General features: G+C 41.3%; 1 protein-coding gene across 2 annotated transcripts in view; it reads left to right on the forward strand.

Moving 5' to 3' along the window:
- tshz3b (teashirt zinc finger homeobox 3b) overlaps nt 1–21,291 on the forward strand; it is a 38,560-nt gene extending 17,269 nt beyond the window's left edge. The window contains exon 3 of one of the 2 annotated variants that reach the window (XM_069709851.1): nt 15,324–21,291. In XM_069709851.1, the coding sequence (XP_069565952.1) occupies nt 15,324–18,982 (3,659 nt within the window). In that variant the 3' untranslated portion in view covers nt 18,983–21,291. The remainder of the gene's footprint in view (nt 1–15,323) is intronic. The other variant, XM_069709853.1, reaches the window with a different exon arrangement.
- Nucleotides 21,292–23,751: the final 2,460 nt, after the last annotated feature.

Consider the following 23,751-nt stretch of genomic DNA (forward strand, 5'->3'; position numbering starts at 1 on the left):
CACTAAACAGTGAATTCTATCCATGTAGGCCTAACCTTTTTAAACTGTGATTCATTCTGATATTTTGCATCCTTTTTAAGATAAAGACAGACAACGTTCTGATGTCACACTAGTCCTACCTTATAGGTTCTGCAACTCAATGCAACCTCTCATTGAGGGCTTCCTTGATTTGTCCTCTTGATGTGTTACCGAAGTTGAATGACCATCTGCTGAGATAAAGGCCTACCTACAACCTACACTTGATGTTCCTGATTTTAAAAGGTTCCCCCAACTTTACTGACCTGAGTCAAGTTCATCTACACCCAAATGAAGTGACCCACACATCATACCCTTCATAGTGATAGACTTTTTGTAGTTACCAAAATATTAATGTAATTTTGAACCAAGCTACATACTGTATATACTCTCTGAAATACAACCCAGAAGTTCAGGTTTCACTTGGTTTTCTAATAGTACCAAAACTTCACAAATTGGTTTCAATAGATCTGGAGTAACTACTTATTTTCTTAATAATTATTTAGCATGACAAATGTGTAGGCGATCAATAAAGCTACAATTGGGATTTATAAAAATGTTTATGATTGGTTAGGAGTTGCATTTGTTACAGTTAGGCATCCTGTCCAGCACTGGCCCATCTCTATGAGTTGTATTTCCTTATCATGTCACATTTCACCTGAAAACATTGTTTCCAAAGACACTCGTTTTTTTTGTTGTTATTTTTTTTCATTTGTGGAAAAGCATTCAAAAATAAGAATATAACATACAAATTGAAGATTATTGATTCAATAACTCTTTTGTGTAATTATTTTGTGTTTCTGGTGTGCATGAGTGTTGTCTGTGTGTGTGTAATTCATGTGCACACTTTGCTTGCACGTTCACACATTGCACTTGCATTCATTGCACTGGAAGCCTTCATAAATGCCTTTACATCACTGGTGAAGAATCAGACAGGATCTCTAGCCTTCTCCTCTGTGCCATATCTTTGATCTCCCAAGCTGGGTTCCCATGTGTTTTGACGTCCCTCATTTTCTCACTACCATTCATTATCTGAAGTTTATACAGAGCAAGCACACCAGTGGAACCAAATGTTCTGTACGTACAAGCAGCTAGGCTTTGAGACATAACAGCGGCATGGGAGCGAAATACACAGATGGAGAGAAACAGACAGACAGACGACTAACAGGAAGACACAAAGAGATCATTTTGTACAGATATTAGGTTAATTTCAGGATGTCAGAAATAGTCTGGCAGCCATAGCAGATCATTTATTAGAAAATATATGTTTGTAGAATTAGTTATAAGACATTAACTTTAAAACAATAGATGCTGCCTTCATTGAGGGAACTCTCCAGAAATCATAGATTGACAGATACTTATCCAGTAAGCTCAGAAGAGAAAGTGAAAGGAAAACATATAACAATAGAAATACACGGACCAGGGATGGGAGACACAGAGCAGCAGAGCAGCAGAGATGGATGCAGCAGACAGAGTATCAGTCAGCATTTAACATTTAGCTTTCTACCTTTTCTGTCACTCTTCCAGGAATGATTTAGCCTGAAGCCTTGCCCCAGGTTATATTCAGCCTGACTGAACAACCCCCCACACACACACACACACACACACACACACACACACACACACACACACACACACACACACACACACACACACACACACACACACACATTCTATCTTGTAACCATCACAAAACCCAGCGACATTAAAATGAAAGTCTGTTTTTGTAGAACTAAATGAAACAATACAGACTATTAAAAGGCGCATTGGCAAACATAATCACAACCATTCCACAGATGGGGAATCAGACAGGGGGAGGTGGGGGTTGGAGGTGTGCATGTGAGTGTGTGTATGTGTGCTTTTCATTAGCACTTATAACCCTGTCAATAGACATTTGATTGGTTAACATGTAGCTATTGATTCATTGACCATTATAAGCTTGGGTGTTAAACAGTCCCCCCATACCCAGCCACTGTATTACTGGAATCTATTCTGTAACGTGTTGCTCTTCCATTTGAAGGTCTTTAAAACAGAATACATTTGCAGTGATGTTGTCTCCCCTAACCTCTGAAAGAGGTGAAATCCGTAATGAAATATTATCTGGGTCAAGACCTAGCTTTTGAAAGCAAAATGAGTGGGTGTGTCTGAGGAATCGACTACATTCTTAAGATCCCTGAACTGTTATAATCATGATTTAAAAAAAAACAAAAAAAACAATAACGTGTGTTAAACAACTCCATTGTCTCATATGGGCTTCATTTCACTTGGCTGCTCTGTATGAACTGTCACCGCATGGCTTAAGCCAAAGCAACCATTACGTATCTGAGTGAAGAATGTCAGTGATTAGGATTGATGGATTCGTCCACTCAGACGAATCTTGGGAAACTCAAGCCGTGTCACTCTGCTAAGAAAGCCAAATGAGATATCCATTATTAGAAAAAAACAAAAAAGCTAACAAACACAAATTATTTCTGGATTCATAGTTAAACTCACTGTGAAATTATGAAGCATCTCAAGGTTGTAAGGCTTGATAACTTAAGAGGATGGATAAAGGATGTAAATATTTGTATATTAAAATTAATGAGCATTGAGTATGAGATAGTTCTGTTTGGTAGTGCACAAAGCATAAAATTAAAAATACTTCCAGCACTCTTTGAAAGATAAAAGCTATGTCAAACCACACACCCCACCAACACACACACACACACACACACACACACACACACACACACACACACACACACACACACACACACACACACACACACACACACACACACACACACACACACACACACACACACACACACACACACACACACACACACAGACACACCAAATTAAGTTCAGCTTTTAAATGAAATGTCTCATTCATCAGCATCTGAAACATCAGATGTAAGCATACAGTGCAAAACTATTTATGGAATTTCTGCACATCGCTTCAATTTCAGTTTGAGTTGTCGTTTGTGCATTTCAAAAAATATTCCTGGTTAATTTTGTCAGCATCTCTCAAGATAAATGCGACCCACTGTTTTCTTCCCAATGCCCGGAGTGACGGGGTATAAGTGCAGTTTTGTGTGCTGTGCGATTTATTTATTTTTTCTCCCACACAGATAATGTGATCGAGCCTGTAAAAGTTCATGAAGTAATTTTAGTCAAATACCACCAGGTTGAGAATTTTTGATGAAAAAGCAAAGTCATGATAGGACTTTGATGAGACTTCAATGTTCATTTAAACAATAAATAAAATATCGATAAGAAGTGATTTTTATAAACAAAATAATGGTGACTGTGTCTGCCTAAATGTGTGTGTGTGTGTGTGTGTGTGTGTGTGTGTGTGTGTGTGTGTGTGTGTGTGTGTGTGTGTGTGTGTGTGTGTGTGTGTGTGTGTGTGTGTGTGTGTGTGTGTGCGCGTGTGTGTGTGTGTGAGAGAAAGAGGGAGAGGGAGAGACAGCTTGTGTCTTCCTGTCAAAGAGGAAACTACATTCGACATAATCCTGACAAGACACAGTGTTTATGGATTCCACAGGCCTGATACAAATGCAGATCACCACACACAGAAACATATACACACACACACTCATGATGCACATTCATGCAAACCCACATCTTACTGTCAGGGAGTGTCAGCATGCGTGTGTACTGTGTGTGGGGGAGTTATGTTGTAAATCACAGTAATCAATCGTGACCTGTATCAAGGCATTCCAGACACGGTGAACAGTCTGTTTTACATGGGGGCGCGCGTGTGTGTGTGTGTGTGTGTGTGTGTGTGTGTGTGTGTGTGTGTGTGTGTGTGTGTGTGTGTGTGTGTGTGTGTGTGTGTGTGTGTGTGTGTGTGTGTGTACGGCTGTCATATGATGTCTGGCACCCAGCTGTCACAGATCAGAATTATGTGTCTCCAACACCACAGATACTGTATGTACAGTAATGTGCTGTTGTGTGTACGTGTGTGCATGCGCACGTTTTACAAGTGTGCAACATGGATACTTTTCCTTTTCCTTTGGATGATTAAATGTTAGTAAATATGCAAAAACAAAATACAAAGTTATTTCACTTCAACTGTAGTACTGCAGGACACTGGCAGTTTCTGAACATACTGATTTTAAAGTTACTTTCAATAGAGTCATGTGACACCTCATCATAGCAAACTACCTTTCAAAATAATAAAACTATTTGATTTAAAGCTGCTACTTTAGCCCCCTGCAGGATGTCAAAGGAAGTGTACCCTCTGGTTCATATTAGCTATTCTACGGTAAAAACAAATGTTTCTTTAGCAGTAACAGTTGTTAAATAGTGTTACTGCAGAATACATTAAAATGAAGGCGTATTTGAAAGACAAGCGCATTTTCATTCACCCCTTAATGTGTTTCTGTGCATCTTCAGCTCTTTGAACTCCTCCTGTACGTGCAGCGTGTGTGTTTGAATGTCTAAGTATCCCCATAAGGTTTGGTTGCCAGAACAGCAGTCTGATGCTGCGTAGCTAGACGAGGCATTGTTTGCATTATCGCTCCCCTTGTAGCCAGGGTGACATGTCTTGTGGGTCTTCCTCTGTGTGTGTTTTCACAGATTTGTACACCCACACAGACAAACACACACACACATCACTGGAACCAGTTTGTCATGACATAAAAGACTACACTAAACTTTTCTGCTGGTTTTCAGCCCTGATTACATAATTAAAAATGTCTCCTTCCTTACATCACGTATCTATGTCTGTGGATTTACCACCCTGCTGGAAATACACACACAAAGACACACAAACCTGATGCTTTGAAACTGATCTTACTCACATACTCAGGCACACGTTGCACTCCATGGCCAAGATGAAAGGTGTTGATGGCTTGCGAGGGCCAAAAATCCACGACACGTCCTCATACTGAAACTATGCTGTAGTTTGATTTCCACTGACTGTCAAAGCGACACCTATGAGCGTTTTAAGCACCCTCTATAGGATCAACAGCACCTCGCACCTAAACAACCGAATAGGCAATTGGACTGTGGGAAAGTGACAGGCATATGGACCTTGGTCGTCATGGTAATAACAATAACACTTGGTTAACCTTGTGAAACAGTCACAGTTTAGTTGGTGCCAGGCACCGAGCCCACTTGGTTAGCTCTGAAAAAGATCATGGTTTGAGGAAAAAAAACGTCCTTTTTGTTAAATAAGATACGTTACATACATGATGTCACATGACATTACTTCAAGTACATACACACGTCAGTGACATTATGCATGTGATGTACATAAAATACATTTCTTGAGTAAAAATTATTCCTTCCAGTCTGACACAGGACAGCATTTAGGAGTTCAATGGCAGAAATGGAATATAGTATTCATCATTATGTTTTCATTAGTGTGTAAAACTAACAATCGTTGGGGTTTTGTTTGAATGAGTACTTTATATAACTACAAAGGAAGCAAATCCTCTTCCAAGAATCACACCATGTTGCACTGCCATGTTTCTACAGTAGCCCAGAATGGACGAACCAAACACACTCGGAGGGGGAAGATGATGCGAGGTGTATCCAGTTGGTTGCAATCTGCATCCTCACTGCTCGATGCCACTAAATCCTGCACACTGCTCCGTTAATCGCACATCACTACACAGATGGTGGAAACTTAATTGTTGCGTATTCTGTTTCAGTTCAGTATGCAGCTCTTTTTTCTCTCTTTAAATCATGCTCTTCTTACAGGCATGAAATGCAGCAGTGTGATTGTTGAGCAAGTGAATGATGAAGATGAAGACATTCAGTACTTAGAGATCTTGTGCTTGTTCTATGTACTGATGCCATATCAGTACTCCTCTGAGTTTTTGCAGTTTTATATATTGATCAGGTTCATAATAATACAAACAAAAAGGAGGATTTGTGGTTGTAATATTTCAGTGACGTGTTTAGCGCAGAAAGAAAATAATCTGTTGTAAAGTAAGAAGACAAACTGCTGACTGGATTTATTATTTCCACATCTGACGTTTGTCAGTTTAGTCACAATGTTCAGGTGATCTATCATTGTATAACCCTATTTAACCATTATTCTAACCCTTTCAGGTTACGGAAAGGCAAACTGCCCACCCTTTAAAAAAAACTGTGCTCATCCTCCTCTGTTTCTGAGCACATTTGTTCTTAATAAGTATAAAATTATTTCTGCAATTTAAACAGTGGTAAGATAATATCCAACTTTAAGTGTCAAATGTCAATATAAATGACAATACCTGAAATCTCATAAAACATTTTGAAAGCCAGTGAAACCAGGGTGTGTGCGTGTCCACATTAAAACTGTGACTCTAAGCCTCATTAAATGAGCTTCATACATGGCTTGGCGCTGTAAACATGCTAACATTTTTTAATGGCACTTTCCTACATTGGTATTCATGTGAACTGTAGACCGTTAACCCCCACCACCCCACCCTAGCCCACTGATCATCAACAGAGAGGCGTACACACACACACACACACACACACACACACCATTACGTGGCCCGCTGGCTCTCTGTTTTTCCATTAATATCAAGGGATTGAGCGTAACATTAGCAGATAAAGTGGAGACTAAGATGACATATATGCCGTAGATGGAGGAATTAAAGCCTAATATAATCACTCGGCCTTGCATGGGAAAAAAACATCACTCGTCACTACGCCTGACATTTTGATTTCCGATTTTTCTGGCACGGCAAGAAAGCTACGAGGACAGATGGAGACTGATTTCTCTTTTAAGTAAAGAGATGCTTAAGTGATTGTTCAAACGGTTCCTGCACATACTTGTAAACAAAAATGCACGCTTCAGAATAAACATGGATTCACACACAAACTATTGATCCTATACCTCTTAGGAAGTAGATGTGTAGGTGTGTTTGTGGGCGAGTGTGTCTTTAAGCTCTCCGTCCGGCTGGTTATTTTCAGAGCAAGTGGAGAGCACATCAGTTTTTATTAGCTTAATAAATCACCTTTGTTGTCAATCAAGCAGCAGAGAATAATTGGATATGGTTGAAGCCTTGCGTGATGGATTATAAATCATTCAAGATTAAATTAAAAGATAATGCACAAACTTAATGGTTTGTGTTTTGCAGTCTAAATTGCCTTGGAGCAGTGCTGTTTTCCTGCTTTATTGCAAGCCATTTTTCATTCCTCCAAAACCCCTCACATTTCACACCTTTTATTGCTTGGATGGAGCTTTGCCACTGCTCTTTTACATCTGTGTTGTTTGTTTTACAAATTCATTTTTTAGAATTCTCTTTATTCCTTTGTGGAGGAGATACATTCTTTTATAGAGGCAGGATGTCTTCAGTGAGTGTGTGTGTGTGTGTGTGTGTGTGTGTGTGTGTGTGTGTGTGTGTGTGTGTGTGTGTGTGTGTGTGTGTGTGTGTGTGTGTGTGTGTGTGTGTGTGTGTGTGTGTGTGTGTGTGTGTGTGTGTGTGTGTGTGTGTGTACAGGTATGTGTAAACGTGTGTGTGGATGATAAGTTGGCACTCATGCCCCCTCTTGTTTACACACAGATTTGAAGACCCAAATTTGTTTTTGAGTGACATTTGCCTTCAGTCAGTTCTCAGCAGATGCACCTCAGGCCTGCAGCACAGATAATCCCCCACCCCCGCCCCCTCTCAAGAGATGTGGAAAAAAAAATAAAGAAAAGACGAGGCACTGAGGCAGGGAGGAAGCCACAGAAAAAAAAGAGCTATATCATGTATATTATCCTACAGCCAGTGAATTTAAGTGTGTCCGTTTGCGTCGGAACAGAGCGGGCGTTATCATAATCGCCTCCTGCCTACTTGACAGGACCTCAAAGTGATCCTGTCATTTTATTTACACCCAGACCACTGTGTGATTTACTCCGAAATGCACACATATGCACACACACTTACACAAACACTCGCCATTCCTAACTTCCCTAGCGAGCCTGGTCGAGTAGGTTGGATGACATCTTTTGATCAGAGCTGTCCAAAGAGATCAGAGCAGACTGGGAGGTAATAGATACCCAGCAACTAAACAGACTGCACTGAAAAGGGTATGTGAGTGTGTGTTTTTCTGACAGTGTGGATGTGTGTCAGTGTGTGTGGGAATAGAAAACACATTTCAACACTCAGATTTAGCAAATCTTGCTCAAAAGTACAAAACCACTCAAATTACTGCGTAACTTGCTGGCATACAGCATCATTTTCCTTCGTAATGTCTGTGTGAGTCTTAAATGCATTATTTTAGTTCATGCGTTGTACATTATGGTGATTTCCCTGTCGTTGTGTGTGAACACTCGTATATGTCCCTTTGCCAAGTCAGATCTGCCCTGTGGGACACCCGAAGAAGACCTGTGGCAAAGATCAAGGAATTAAAGAAAAGTAAAAGAAAAAAGACAAGTGAAAGAAAGAACAAGCCTGTCTGAAACTGGAGAAGGCAGAAGGAGAGCAAAATAAAATAGAGAGAAAGAGGCAGGGAAGGGGCAGGACATGACAGGTGGAGAGAGGAAGAGACGAAAAACAAATGGGAGATAGTGGAAATGATGGATCCTGCTCTGCCCTGGTTGGCTAACTCGGCACACCCCGCTGTTTTTTCTTTTTGCGCGCACACACACACACACACACACACACACACACACACACACACACACACACACACACACACACACACACACACACACACACACTCTCTCACTCTCTCACATATTCACACATCCCCTGGGACTAGTGCTCATGACCCGAGGTTGCCCCGTGGGCTTTGAGAGTATGACTGCTCCAAGTGCAAGCTATCTGAATAACAAAGGACAGGCAGAGGATCATTTACTGACAGTGCCCCTCTGATAATATTTGTGTGGTGTGAACAAGATTTTGTTTGTTCACACACACAGCAACACACTTTTGGTCAATTTTGGTTCGGTGCTGGCGGTTATGAACACAGACACACACACGATAGCAATACTGTGGTAACACGTGTGCAGATCTTGAACTGGGACAGTAAATCAGTGGGAACGCTGCTACATAACAACTTGAAAATATTTCTGAAAACACGTTTCCCATAAATGGTCTATGTAAAATAGTATTATTGTATATCGGTGACTTTTAACATTCAGTATTATAGATTAACAATTCTTGTGCGTGATTTTAACTCAGTGCTGCACGTGCGCGCTGACGTGTTGCATGTGATTTGTAAAGAAAATTGTCTTTTTCAAAATGAATACTGTATGTACACACACACACACACACACACACACACACACACACACACACACACACACACACACACACACACACACACACACACACACACACACACACACACACCGGTGAGTATGCCAGTAGCTCTCTAACCTCGACATAGTCTTGTATTGGCATTGTAACTATAGCATGTAAATACACTGCCAGGAAGCTCTGCAGCTAAGTGGCATCGGGAGATGATTAGCCTGGCTAACGCAGTTCACACACACACACACACACACACACACACACACACACACACACACACACACACACACACACACACACACGCACAAGTGGCTACAACAGCATCTGTATTTCTAAATAATCACAATTTTTCCTTGATGTGGCGCTGCTGCAGCTCGAGACAGACACACTAACTGCTGCCACTCCAAATCTGATCTCCCCTCTCTCATCCACCTTCTCTCTCTTGCACCAGTGCTATTAGTGTGCTGTATAGGCTAATATCAGCTTCTTTGAATGCCGTTTTGGATAGTATCACGATGTTCATTACTACTTACAACCAGCATGGAGCGTCCACATAAAAATATCTCACAGAGCACATTTTGATGTAGCCCTGCAAAAAAATAATATGCATGTAAAATTAATTTAAGAGGGATTCAACAACAACGTCAACAAAAAATAGGACCCAATCACTGTTATTTAAAACATAGAATAATAGCCAGTCTAAATCAAATTGAAACAGGGAAAGGTTTGTGGGAGATTGGTTAGTTAATTAGTGTGATGAAATAGAAATATATATTTTTCTGATGTGTTATGTAATATTACTTAAAAAAACCCACAAAAAAAACGATCAGATTTTAAAGACATAAAAGCTTGCAGAAGGACTGTAATGTTACCACATGTGCAAGTTTCCTCTGATGGACGGGGTGATGGTTATTTTTGGATGACTCATTATACATCATGTGTGGTGATGTTTTTTACTAATATGGCTTGCCAATGGAAGAGGAATTAGTGTGTCTTATTCCACTGATACCGTAACTATGTTACACAAGTGTAGTTCGTCATGTAGCCGGTTGAAGGAACAGCTCCATTCGTCAGGCATCTGGGTCGATCAAACACCCCCTGGGATCAATGGCACGCCTCGCCAGTCCCAGGGCACTCACTGCAGACAGCCATGCCCCTTTAACCACCATCACAGCACACACACACACACACACACACACACACACACACACACACACACACACACACACACACACACACACACACACACACACACACACACAGAAGCCATCCAACTAATTTGTCTGTGCATGTCAAATCACAATAATTAAGCATTATCGATCTCAGATTCAATTAACTTCATTAACGTGGTTTGCACCGGTGATTGGGGAGGGATAGAAATGAGGGAGGGAGGTGAGATTATAGGATCTCATCAAGTGGGAAATGGCAGAGGAGGGAATGCATGGTAACCAGAAAGATGTATAGACACACTCACACATAGCGAACATCTCAGAAATTCTGGATGGGGGTTGCTTTGCTCTCTGGCCTTCAGTGTCCTCAGCTTTGTCTCAAGAAAAATGTTGCTCTACATGAGACTGCTGTGGACAGTTTGTCTTTCTTTTTTTAAAGAAACACACACACACACACACACACACACACACACACACACACACACACACACACACACACACACACACACACGGAAACTGCCCAATCTAAGCTGAAGTGTAAACAGACAGCGCTGATGTGCTTGTGTGTCTGATAGGACTGTTAAGTGGTTATATAAGCATGATAAACTGTTTCCTAAGATCATAACATCTGCAGAGTACATAAGCATTTCCTCTCTTTCTGCACAGACAGGATTTCAAAGACGCTGTTCAGCTTCATAATCTTTCAAAGTATTTTTGATATGACTGTAAATCAAAATTTTACATTTGTTTCCAGTTAAGCACTTATTATTATAATTATTTACTGTTTTAGCAGGGATTTGTAATTTTGTTCAGATGTCAAAAATAATTTCAAAGCCCTTCCAGCTTATCCAGAAACAACTGCGCTGTTTGCTTCCTCGCCTCCATTTCAAAACCTGCAATCTCACCCAGCCTGTTCTCCTGAAAATGAGATCAAACCACATCTTCCACCCTGCTGATAATTCATCTGGAACTCTCTCTATCTCCCTCTCTGCTAATTAAAAGAGCACCTGCATACCTGGTGTGTTTGGCCCAGGCTCCCTATACTCCAGTGGTAGTGTGTTTGTGTGCGTGCGTGGATGTGTTTTTCCATATTTATCTCAGTATCCTGGGTCACAGTGTTGTAAACCTCTCAGTCTGGGCCAAAGCCAGGGGCCTTGGGGATCATCTCTGCATGTTCATGTGTGTGTGTGTGTGTGTGTGTGTGTGTGTGTGTGTGTGTGTGTGTGTGTGTGTGTGTGTGTGTGTGTGTGTGTGTGGCCCCCGTCTTGACTTCCTTCCAAGACCTGGCTCCTTCTTCGTCCTCTCCCTATTCCTCCTCCACCTCTTCCCCTCCCTCAATCTTCAATCACTGTACCACATTTATTCACGTATGCTTCCCCCTTTTCCCCTCGGTTTACACTACAATATGTTACTGCAACAATAAATGGGTCTTACAATACTGACTACATGTAGAGTGACCTTTTCCACTTCTTGCACTCCAGATACTCAACATTGAACAGTGAACCCATTCAGTGACACGTTTTGAATAAATACATTGAAAGTGGGACAATAAACAGCCACTTTATTGAACCCAATAAAATAAATGCATTATATATATATATATATATATATATATATATATATATATATATATATATATATATATAGCTGTGATGGTAGGTTGACCACACAGGACTATAGGTTGGACGAGTTGGTGAAAACTGCTGTATTGTATGAAAAAAAAAAAAAAGGATTATTATACTGTAAATTGTCTTTAATCGTTATGTGTGAAAATCTATTAATTTGGTGGTGACGATGCAGGGATGCTTATGTTCATCTAACAGAAACCTATTCTTTGTATCAGTATATCAGTCCTCCAGGATTTCACTGATTTCACTTTGCTGTGGCTTTCCCCTGAAATACTGATGCCAATTTTGTGGTTTTATGTATTTTTTGTGTGAATGTAACAGCGTAATGTAGAATACATCTGGGCCACATCCACTCTAAAAAATGAAATGTTATACTTGTTTTTTTTTTTTTTTTAACATATTATTAATTCTGCACATACAGCATGCACGAAAATAAGATGCAACTGGGATAGTTTATAAAACTAATGCTATTTATCTCAAACTGTATGTTTAGACTGACGGAGGGAGGTGTGACGAGTGCGATATCCTATTTCTCATGATAATTCACATTTCCCATAAACCCTATCATTTGCAGTTTAGCTCCATTCCCAGTCAACCAGCCTGTCGTTTCTTTGGATGGTGAGAGGAGGTTAAAGAGCCTTGCGAAGATTGTTTGACTTTGAATGGTTTGTTGCAATTGTAAGACCGTGATTTCCTGGAGGGACTGATTTGACGCTGACACTGTATCCATCCAAGTGTTTCCATATTTCACCATCCTCTGCCTCAAACTAGTCTAGAAACCAGCTTATGCCTCCATGAAGCCTACACACCAAGGTTTCATTCAACAGAGCGGTCTTGTACTATTCTATTTTCCTCTGTATGTGTCTTATATAGACCACATACAAAGATGGGTTTGCACACACAGGCAAATACACACTGTGTTCCTATCACACAAAGGCAGCTAATTTGAAGTGTACGTTGTATTTTAAAGGTGATTTCATGTCTGTGTTCGGCCTTAATGAAAGCACCGGGCTGCTGTGTTCGACTGTTTCCTCAGCCAGAGCATTGTTCTCTTACACAGCTGTCGTTTTGGCTGATTCAGAACAGATGGCATGTACATGTGGGTCTGCTCGGCTGCACGTATGTACAGGCGGGTGGATGTGTCTGTGAGAAAGGAGGGGGGAGAGAGAGACAGAGAAAGACAAGGAGAGATGAGCAAGCTCTGAATGGAGGGAGAGGATGATGTGTTTGTGTATGTATGTGTGTGTTATAACCACAAATGTAAAAAAAAAAGTAAAAAAATGCATCTGAAAGGGATCGTCCGTGTTTTATAAATCGCTGTACTTAACTATAGTGAAAGACAACTGACATTAATGCATGCATTGTCGATAAGGGTCATGTAGCCCTGCAATTTTTAAATTGCACATAACAGTTTGTTTGAAGTGTTTCAGATGGATCCTTTTTGTTAGACTGAATGCTGGAACAGATTGCATGTTCTACAGAGAAACTCCTGAGCTCGCCTGAAGGCAGAGTTGTTAGAGTACAGCACCAACAGTACAGCTAGTGTGTGTGTGTGTGTGTGTGTGTGTGTGTGTGTGTGTGTGTGTGTGTGTGTGTGTGTGTGTGTGTGTGTGTGTGTGTGTGTGTGTGTGTGTGTGTGTGTGTGTGTGTGTGTGTGTGTGTGTGTGTGTGTGCGCACGCCTGCTTGTATGTGTGATGGGCTCAGGGATATCTGTGTCTCTATGCATCTGTTTATCCCACGGCAGTGTCTTATCATCGCCGTTGGCAACCAGTGGCCTGACAATGACAAAGACTCCTCTCTGTTTTGCTGCTGATGCAGTACGAGCACATACACAAGTTCTCACACACACACATACACACAACTTACCATGCTCAGTGAGAGATGGGAGTTGGCAACAGCTGAAGTGTGTGGTATGATAGGGTTGGCAGGTTGCGCAGGTATTACTTGTGAGAGCTGCGTTTTCACAAAACTCCATGCAGGATGTGGAATTTTGATTTCAACCTAATTACCTTGTGCAGATGTATTTTCTCTTTCTGTTTGGAATAGATGTAATGCATTTGTTTTCTGTTTATTTATTTTTTAATCTCATCTTTTGAATTGATAGATTATGAATGCATGCCCTTTGTGCCACACCAATTCCACTGACCGACTCACTCTGTGTTTACATACCAGGGTAAATGAGTGATGGCCTGTTGCAGAAAGGTATGCTAGGCACAAGGCCACTGACGTCTACACACATTCTCATCTTCTTCACCAGTGTAGTTGCTAAAACAAGGAAGAGGTTTGTGTATGCTTATGCCTGTGTGTGCTTCACTTGTTATTCAGAAACCCAGCCTTAATCACAAAGTGTGAGCATGAAGCATTTCTCATCTGATGTTGTTTTATCCCTTTGATAGACTTATTAACAAAAGAAAACATTCATAGATGCTCAAAGAGGCGAGATTGTGATTTGTCTTGATACATCTTTTCTCTGTGTGATTTCCATTGTATTATTCTTAAACTAGAGGGATTTGAATATAAATTGAAAGCCTCAAGCCCTCTCCCTGAAGCTAAACTGTAAATAATAACTCTAAACTTTTTTCTAATCTTTGGTAATTGAAGCAAATGGGTTTTGCGGGTGAGATATGTCGCAGGGAAACATACATATATTTTTTTTATTTACGAGGAGGCGAGGGCTGAGCAGCGTAATGAGTGAAAATGCATGCTTAATTTAAATGGCGAGTGTGTCTGTTAGGGAATGCATTAGAGTCTGCAGAAGAAGCGTAAGACATATTAATTGACAGACAGGAACCGCTGTCTCCGAGGTTGATACAAGTAATTTATTACTTCAGAAACGAATGCCACCGCCAGAATGTGCTTCATTAATTTCAAATTTAGTTTTAATTTCAAGCTGTTGCCCCTTGAGAAGAATAAGGTGGCAAGTTCTGTTTGAAGAGACATTTTTCCCCGTCTCCCTCACTTCGTCTTTCTCTTTCCATCCTCCATATCTCTCTCTCTCTGACTGTCTCTGATTTTCTGCAATACAGAACAAAGACCTGGAGCTGGAGAGAGAGAGAGGGGGGTGTGGTGATTTGATTCCAATTGGAAAACAATGTCAGTGTAAAAGGGGGAAGTTAGAACAGGATTACTATTTATGATAGTTAATACTTTGTGAATGTCTTTGGGTGATTGCTCTGTCCATTCTGTAGACAATGCCAGTAGGCTACTTTGTGTTTGTATCAGTTCACTGGTTATAAAGAATCAAAAATACAGTAAATAACCTTCGCCATTACATATGCTGCCAGTGTCATTTTAACAAATATTTTTCTCTGTTTTTGTCTTTTTCTTCTTCCTTTCTAAGCAGCATACGTTCCTGAAGATGAGAAGGAAGCAGCCCTGTTGGATGAAGACCTGGAAGGAGAGGACTCCGCTCAGGAAGGGGAGGAACCTGCTGTCAAGCTCCAATGCCAAGACAAGGATTTCCTTCTCAAAGACAGACCGGGATACATAGGCTTCCATGACTCCCCCAACGCTGCTGACTTTTCTGGTCAGGAGCTGGACAGTGAGTCTCACCTGAGTGAATCCAGTGACAGAATGTCTGATTTTGAGAGTTCCTCACTTAAGAATGAGGATGATGTCCTCCTCTCTAAAGACCCCTCAAATGCCCTTTCCCCGTCCTCTTCTGCAGTGTTGGCTGCTGCCAGTGCCGCTGCTGCCGCTGTAGGTGGAGATGAGGCCATATTAGCTGCAACGGGGTCTGTGGCTGACAGCTTGGAGAAAATGAAGGCCATATACACCTCCTTCCTGACAAACTCCTATTGGTCTACACTGAATCTGAACCTAAGTCAACCCCCTGCAGAAAAAGCCCCACGCAGTCATAGCAGCAGCAGTAGCAGCAGCAGTAGCAGTAGCTGTGGAAGTGGAGGCTATGACTGGCATCAGACAGCTATGGCTAAAACCCTTCAGCAGGCCTCACAGAACCATCACAACCGAATAGGTCTAGTTCAACATCCCACAGTGGCTGTATCCACGATGTCTATGGAGCCCAACCTCTTTAGTACTGTCCAGCTGTACCGGCAGAGCTCCAAGCTCTATGGCTCTATATTCACTGGTGCCAGCAAATTCCGTTGTAAGGACTGCAGTGCAGCATACGACACACTAGTGGAGCTCACAGTACACATGAATGAGACAGGGCACTACCGCGATGATAACCACGAGACAGGTGGTGCGGGTGCCAAACGGTGGTCAAAACCTAGAAAGCGGTCCTTGCTAGAGATGGAGGGGAAGGAGGATGCACAAAAGGTTCTGAAGTGCATGTACTGTGGACATTCCTTTGAATCCCTTCAGGACCTAAGTGTCCACATGATCAAGACAAAACACTACCAGAAAGTGCCTCTGAAAGAGCCTGTTACACCGGTGGCAGCTAAGATTATATCCTCGGTTCGAAAGAGAGCCCCTATTGACTTAGAAATCCCTAGCTCACCTGACTCTAATGGAGGCACCACACCGAAGCCCACCTCCCTCAATGACTCTAATGACATGCTCCAGAAGGTCATCAACCCTTACATCACACCTAACAACCGCTATGGACACCAAAACGGTGCCAGCTATGCGTGGCAATTTGAATCCAGGAAGTCACAGATCCTCAAATGTATGGAGTGTGGCAGCTCTCATGACACACTGCAAGAGCTAACCGCTCATATGATGGTGACAGGACACTTTATTAAAGTTACTAACTCTGCTATTAAGAAAGGCAAACCAATTCTCGAGTCATCCACCCAAGCCCCCACATCCAATTCAACACCTGAAGAAAAGGTGCAGTCTGTTCCCCTGGCGGCCACAGCCTTCTCCCCTCCACCTGCCCCAGCACCTCCTCCAATCAGCATCTCCCCCCCAGCAATGGTTGTGGATATTAAAAAGGAGGAGAAAGAGGAGGAATGCACTGTGGAGTCGATTGTCAACAATGGCAACAACATTAGCAAGGAAAAGAAGGCAGGAGGTGAAGAAGAGGCTGAGGAAAAGTTTGATATTTCTTCAAAATACACCTATCTGACTGAAGAGGACCTAGATAAAAGTCCAAAGGGGGGTCTTGACATCCTCAAGTCCTTGGAGAACACAGTGACGTCAGCCATCAACAAAGCCCAGAATGGAGCTCCAAGCTGGGGTGGATATCCCAGTATCCATGCCGCCTATCAGCTCCCAAACATAATGAAGCTGTCACTGGGTAACTCTGGAAAGAGCTCTCCCCTTAAATACATGTTCCCTGGAGGGGAGCTTCTCTCTCCCACCAGTAAGAGCCAGCCACTGATATCACCTCCAAGCCGCCAGACCTCCCCACTGCTGAAAAACAACTTCCATGCAATGGAGGAGCTAGTCAAGAAAGTAACAGAGAAAGTGGCCAAAGTGGAGGAGAAAATGAGAGAGCCCAGTGTTGTTGTGAGGAGTTCTCCTGTGAGACGTACCACACCCTCACCTTGCAACAGTGAAGCAGAGGACTCAGCTCGAGGAGAGTCCCCCAAAGAAAATAGAGCAGGAGGCTGTAAAACTCCTGAGACTGCAAGTGAAGTAGAAAAAATAGTAGGAGATGGAAATGGAGCCAATCACAGAGATTTGAATGGTGATATTTCCATAAAGGAGTCTGTGGAGAATGGCGTAGAGTCCACGACTGTGACCTCCCCGCTGCCTGCCTCTCTGTGTGGCAGTACAGCTATCATCACAGACCATCCACCTCCAGAACAGCCGTTTGTCAACCCTCTAAGCGCACTGCAGTCAGTAATGAACGCCCACCTGGGAAAGGCCGCTAAGCCTGCCCTGCCCTCCCTTGACCCAATGAGCATGCTGTTCAAGATGAGTAACAGCCTAGCAGAGAAAGCAGCAGTGGCTGCTTCCACCCCACCAGCACACACCAAAAAGACCAATAATGACCACTTAGACCGCTACTTCTACCAGCAACATCTAAACAATGACCAACCTATAGATCTCACCAAAGGAAAAAATGCTGACAAAAGCAGCAACAGTGGATCTTTAGGTTCCATGGCTCTCTCTTCCAACACCACCACGCCCTCCTCAATTTCTCCCTCCTCTGCTGTCACAATGACCAAAGCTTCCGCTGCAGTCGCTTCCTTTATGTCCAACTCTCCTTTGAGAGAAAATGCCCTCTCAGATATCTCTGACATGCTGAGGAACCTGACAGAAAGTCAGGCTCTCTCCAAGCCTTCCACACCGACCAGCCAGTCCGAGCGCTCAGACATTGAGGGGGTCACACAGGACGAGACAGAAGATGTTTCACCAGCCCAGAAACGTAAAGGCCGCCAGTCCAACTGGAACCCTCAACACCTCCTCATCCTCCAAGCCCAGTTTGCTTCCAGTCTGAGGCAAACAAATGATGGCAAATACATCATGTCGGACCTGAGCCCACAGGAGAGAATGCACATCTCCCGTTTCACTGGCCTCTCAATGACGACAATATCCCACTGGTTGGCCAATGTCAAGTACCAGCTGAGGAGAACCGGTGGCACCAAGTTCTTGAAAAACTTGGATTCAGGTCACCCAGTGTTCTTCTGCAGCGACTGCGCCTCTCAGATCCGCTCACCGTCCACCTATGTCAGCCACCTGGAATCCCATTTGGGATTTCGTCTGCGTGACCTGGCTAAGCTCTCCGGGGAGCAGCTGCTCAGCCAGATATCGCAGCATCATCATCAACAACGCCACACCAAAGGACTTTCTGAAAAACTGTTCTCTAATCTTCACCCATCCAGCCACCCTTTGCCCTCCTCTCTACCCACATCCCTACCTCCTTCCATCCCCGTATCCCTGTCATCGTCCTTAACCACCTCATTGCCCTCGACTGAATCTCTGACACTCTCCCCAGATGATGATGACATTGGGGCAGTGTACCAGTGCAAGCTCTGCAACCGGACTTTTGCGAGCAAGCATGCGGTTAAGCTTCACCTGAGCAAGACTCATGGGAAGTCCCCTGAGGACCATCTCATGTATGTGTGTGAGCTGGAGAAACAGTAGCACTAGCTGGGGACAATGCTGCACTGTTTCATAATGGCTCACTCTTTCTTGCTCTATCTCTCTCTAGCCTTTCACAGACATTTAAAAAAAAGAAAGGATTATTAAAATGATGGAACTGCACAAAGATACTATACAACTACTGCTCTGAGTTTTGGCACATTGTTTTACATTTTGTGTTGTAGCAGTTTTTATTTTGTTTATGTGTGAGGTAGACTCACTCTGGCCCATCATACTTGATTTTAGTGCTCTCCTTTGACAGGAATAGACTTTTTGTATTCAAAATGGGCAAATGGGGGCTGTTGTTATTGAGAAGCTACAGTATATGAAGGTTTAAAAAAAGAGATTCTAAAATGAAGTGGTGTGTATTTTGAAATTTATGTAAATGAAATTAGGTTCCTTTCTATTTTGGCATCACTGAGGTGTGATAAGCTGCATGCATAAATAAAACAGTTTAGTTAAACATTTTATAACTAAACCTGGTGCACTTTCCATGGTTTTCTGTTCTTTTTTTAACTCTCCTGATTGCTTTATTTTCTGGTTTTAGTTTTAGTTTTTTGATTTTTTTTTTTTATATAATGTTTTTGTGCTGGAGTTAGCATTTAAAATTTAACCCTCTGAGTACGTCAAAGCACTTCTACACCTAAGATCCAAGCACTATTGACTCAAAATTTGAGATTGGGAATTAGATGTGCACTGTGTCTGCATTGCTTGTTTCCCAGACATATAATATGTTGAGTCTAATCCTACACATGAACATGTTTTTAAAAGGAGATTCTCCACTCGGTGAGATGTTTTGTTTTTTTTCAGGCTTCACATTTATCTGGTAGATGTTCCACAGGAATTGACACACAAATTGTAGCTATGTGGTCAAAAAGGAAAAAAAAAAAGGAAATATTTTACTTTGGTTAATCAGGGACCTATATGAATTCAGGTCTATGTAAAATATGTATATAAAAACATATGAATTAATTCCCATCTAAATTATGCATCATTTCTATATTTTTAATTTAAAAGGATTATGACTATCTGCTGGTGCACAGTATATGAAGACATAAAAATTGTTTTGCACAATAGTTTTATAAATGTGTTATGTAATCAAAGGATATGAAAAAAGGGACGTAGCAAAAGAAAAACAAACAATGAATCTTTTTATTCCCGACTCGTGCTCAAAGGGTTAAAGGCTCTTTTTATCAGACACTACTCTACATGTGCCCCTATATGAACATTAAAAAGATATTAAAGGTTGTACAAAAAGATGTTACTTTATGAAGATATTTCACATGTTAACTGTTATTTATAAGCACTCTTGGTTGTTTCATATTGTTGAATGCCTTTTTGATTGGTCCTATTTTTTTGTTGTCTAATTACTCTGCCATGATTCCACACTGCAGCTTTATCTTTTTGAGATATGAAAGGTAACCATGGTTACACTAACCCCTTGAATGACAAGTTCTGCTACATTTTTGGCAGTTAATTTGCTGAAGTAACTGACAGCTGCCAGTGTTGAGAAATAATAAAAAAAAGATCCTTATGTGTAAAATATCAGCATGTTAACAGCACAGATAATGTTATGCATTCGGTGCCGTTAGTCTTTTTCATTTGGTTCTTTTGTTTTCTGTTGTTGTTGTTCTTGACAATGAACCCCCATTATATGACTTCATATAACCTTGTTTTCTACTGCAGCATTAAAAAAAGGAAACCGTTTTTTTGCAATAATGTGTGTGTGTACATTGTGTGTGTCATGGCTATCAATTATATGTGCGCTGTGCAGTCCCTAATGAGCACATTAAACTGGGAGTGTGTCAACGTCTGTCTGTGACGAGCTGCAGACTAGTTTACAGTGAGTGGCAGCAGCAGGGCCATGTGGGAGAAAAACACACACACACACACACACACACACACACACACACACACACACATATTGAGACATGCAAACAGACACCATCATTGTTGGGCTTCCCTGTAGCCTCTGCTGTTGTCCTAGCGCTTGAGACGTAAGACAACTGCATATTTAAGATGGAGCTTGCAGCATAAGGTTACAGAAACAGTTGTATCTTTCTAAGGGGGCAGTAAATGATGGTGGTCTCTCAAAAAGTATCTCATTAAGCAAAAAAAAAAAAAAAAATGTATGGGGTGAATAAAAATATTTAATTTAATACATTTTTAAATTTAAATTGAACTTGCGTACAAATGCATATGTACTTAGACAAGTTGCCATTTGATGGTGTCACATGCCAATGTGAGAATTAATTTCATACATTTACTGTGAAAAAAATAAAAAAAATTCCAGATAGCAACTGAGCTCCGTATTCACCTTCTGTCTACACGTGGGATGTGAGAGTATAAAGACTCACACACACTCCCACAAAGTTTTGCTTCCATGTCTCCAGCTCTATAATTACCTGGGACGTCCTTTTTGTGACTACTCTCCACAAGGTAAGAAACCTGGCAGATATATTTTTTCAGGCTTCATGGGAGATGACAACAATGCTGACAAGATGAGCAGGTCGTTTCAAGTGTTTATTTAGTTATATTTTTCTCTGGCTGGAACTGTGATTAAATAGGAATTGTATCGCGACCATTGTTGATGATGTGTTTTGCACAACAGTATCATATAGATAAAGCAGATGGAATGGGGGAAATTAACCTTATAGGAGAGAGATGTCTGTTAGAGCTTCTTTTTTTTTTTGCAGATATACTTAAGAATCAGTGTATGTTCAGGACACATTAGGGAATAAGAATACAAAGCTGTTAGCTGAAAATAGAAATGTTGAAGAACTACCAAATACATTATCAACACGTAAATCTGCTCATACAAACACACACACACACACACACACACACACACACATCCTTTACATAAATATATACAGAGCACCCATTAAATAAAAAAATGAGATAGTACTTTGTATTCCTAAACTATATCACATTTTTCTGCTCAGTTCTGCAATTTAATATTCCATGCTGTAAAAACACATCCGTGCATGGGCAAGTACACACACACCTCCACGATACACAATCACCTCTGAACTGTACAGTCCAGTAATTCTCTCCTTTTCCTCACATAGACACACAAAAGGCACTTACACACACACACACACACACACACACACACCTCTCAACAGCCAGGTAGAAGGACTTCATCTGCGGTGACAAGGTGCCACTGTGTGTGAAAATGTCAGCCTTCAACAGTGCAGCCTGAAGTCTGGCACCGTATTTAAGGCTCTCATTAGCCTCAAAGAAAATATGCGTGAAATTGAAGTGTAAGAAAGTCATTTTCTCTCTTCCTGCCTTCACATCCAGCGAGCACAGCCAAGGGCTTATTAAGGTTCAAAACTAGCATGCAGGAGACAATGGGTACCACCCCTGGACTGTACATGTGTGCACGCGCGCACACACACACACACACACTGAAACATTCACAAACGTACAATGTATCTCAGTGTAACCATAATGTAGACTAAATCCCATCAGTTACAAGCCAGTGAGGTAAAATAATGAGTAAATGCTGACTGCCAGACACTGAATATCCGGAAACACAAAAATGTATGTATTTATGTTGGGGTTTTTTTTGTTTTTTTATTTGAACATTGATTTATTTGAGAACATTTGTCAGTAACTGTGGTAACAGCAAGCGTGCTTTAAAATTACAGGTCCAGACACCAGACACATGTATCATTGGGAGCACTTAGAACATATTGATATTGTGTGAACAATACAACAGAAGTTTACACTGCAAACAAACATTGGGTGAAGATGTTCATATTCCTGTATTCATAGAGAAACCTTAAGAAGACAGTTGTAAATTATGTTCAACTCCAGCTGTGCAGAAACAGGGGTTGACTACATACAGAAGCAAATACTTCATAAGAGTACGTTTAATGGCTTCTCCTGAAAAAGTGTTAGCTGTCGGATACGGCGGAGATTTGAGATTTGATGTTATGAAAAAAGTAATTTCTAACTTTAACTTCTGTAGATGGGCCCACGGTTGGAAGATAGCTGGAACAATTAATTGATGAATTAACAACAATTTCATTAATCAGCAAATTCATTTCTTAAGCAAGAAGACTGAGTCTAAAGTCTGCTAGTTAAGTAGGCTAGTGTAAGATATTTTCTAGTTAAAACTTTTCAAATGCATTTTTTTTTTGCACCCCCATGACTTTGATATAATTGGATTTTTCAAATATTGTTTTGACCAAAAAAAAACAAAAAAAAAATGTCAAAGAAGCCTTCTGCTCGCAGTACGTGCTTCTTAGCAATAGTGACTCTTAACTTGTCTCGGCCCACTATGAGGCTAGTATAACTGCAGTATTGAGCAGAATGTCTCGGCAACTGTTGGATGGATTGATATTTAATTTGAGAGAGATGTTAGCGTCCTACTCATGATTAGGTGTATTCACGTTGGTTATCTCTTGCTGTTCTTTTTGCACCATCAAAAATATGCCAAACCTGTCAACCTGCGCTGTGCCTCATGTTTATAACGTCAGCGTGCTAAAGTGCTCAACTAAAAACGTTCACAAGGTAAGCATTAAAACTGCATAACATCATTAAGTTAGCATTGCCGCTGTGAGCATTAAAGCATGGTGGGGTGAACATTTAGCGTAGAGCACTGCTGTGCCTAAATACAGCCTCACAGAACTGCAAGCATGGCTGCAGATTGTTTCATAATTTTTAGGAGAACAACAACAGCAATAAACAGCATAGTAATGGATAATAATGAATTATTTACTTGTGTCCTAAGGTATAATATGAGCTCATAAGACCCACAT

The sequence above is a fragment of the Brachyistius frenatus genome, unplaced genomic scaffold, assembly GCF_029030835.1.
Source record: "Brachyistius frenatus isolate BFR_SWC_R1_liver_20210118 unplaced genomic scaffold, ASM2903083v1 Contig_86, whole genome shotgun sequence".
In the NCBI taxonomy this organism is placed as follows: domain Eukaryota; kingdom Metazoa; phylum Chordata; class Actinopteri; family Embiotocidae; genus Brachyistius; species Brachyistius frenatus.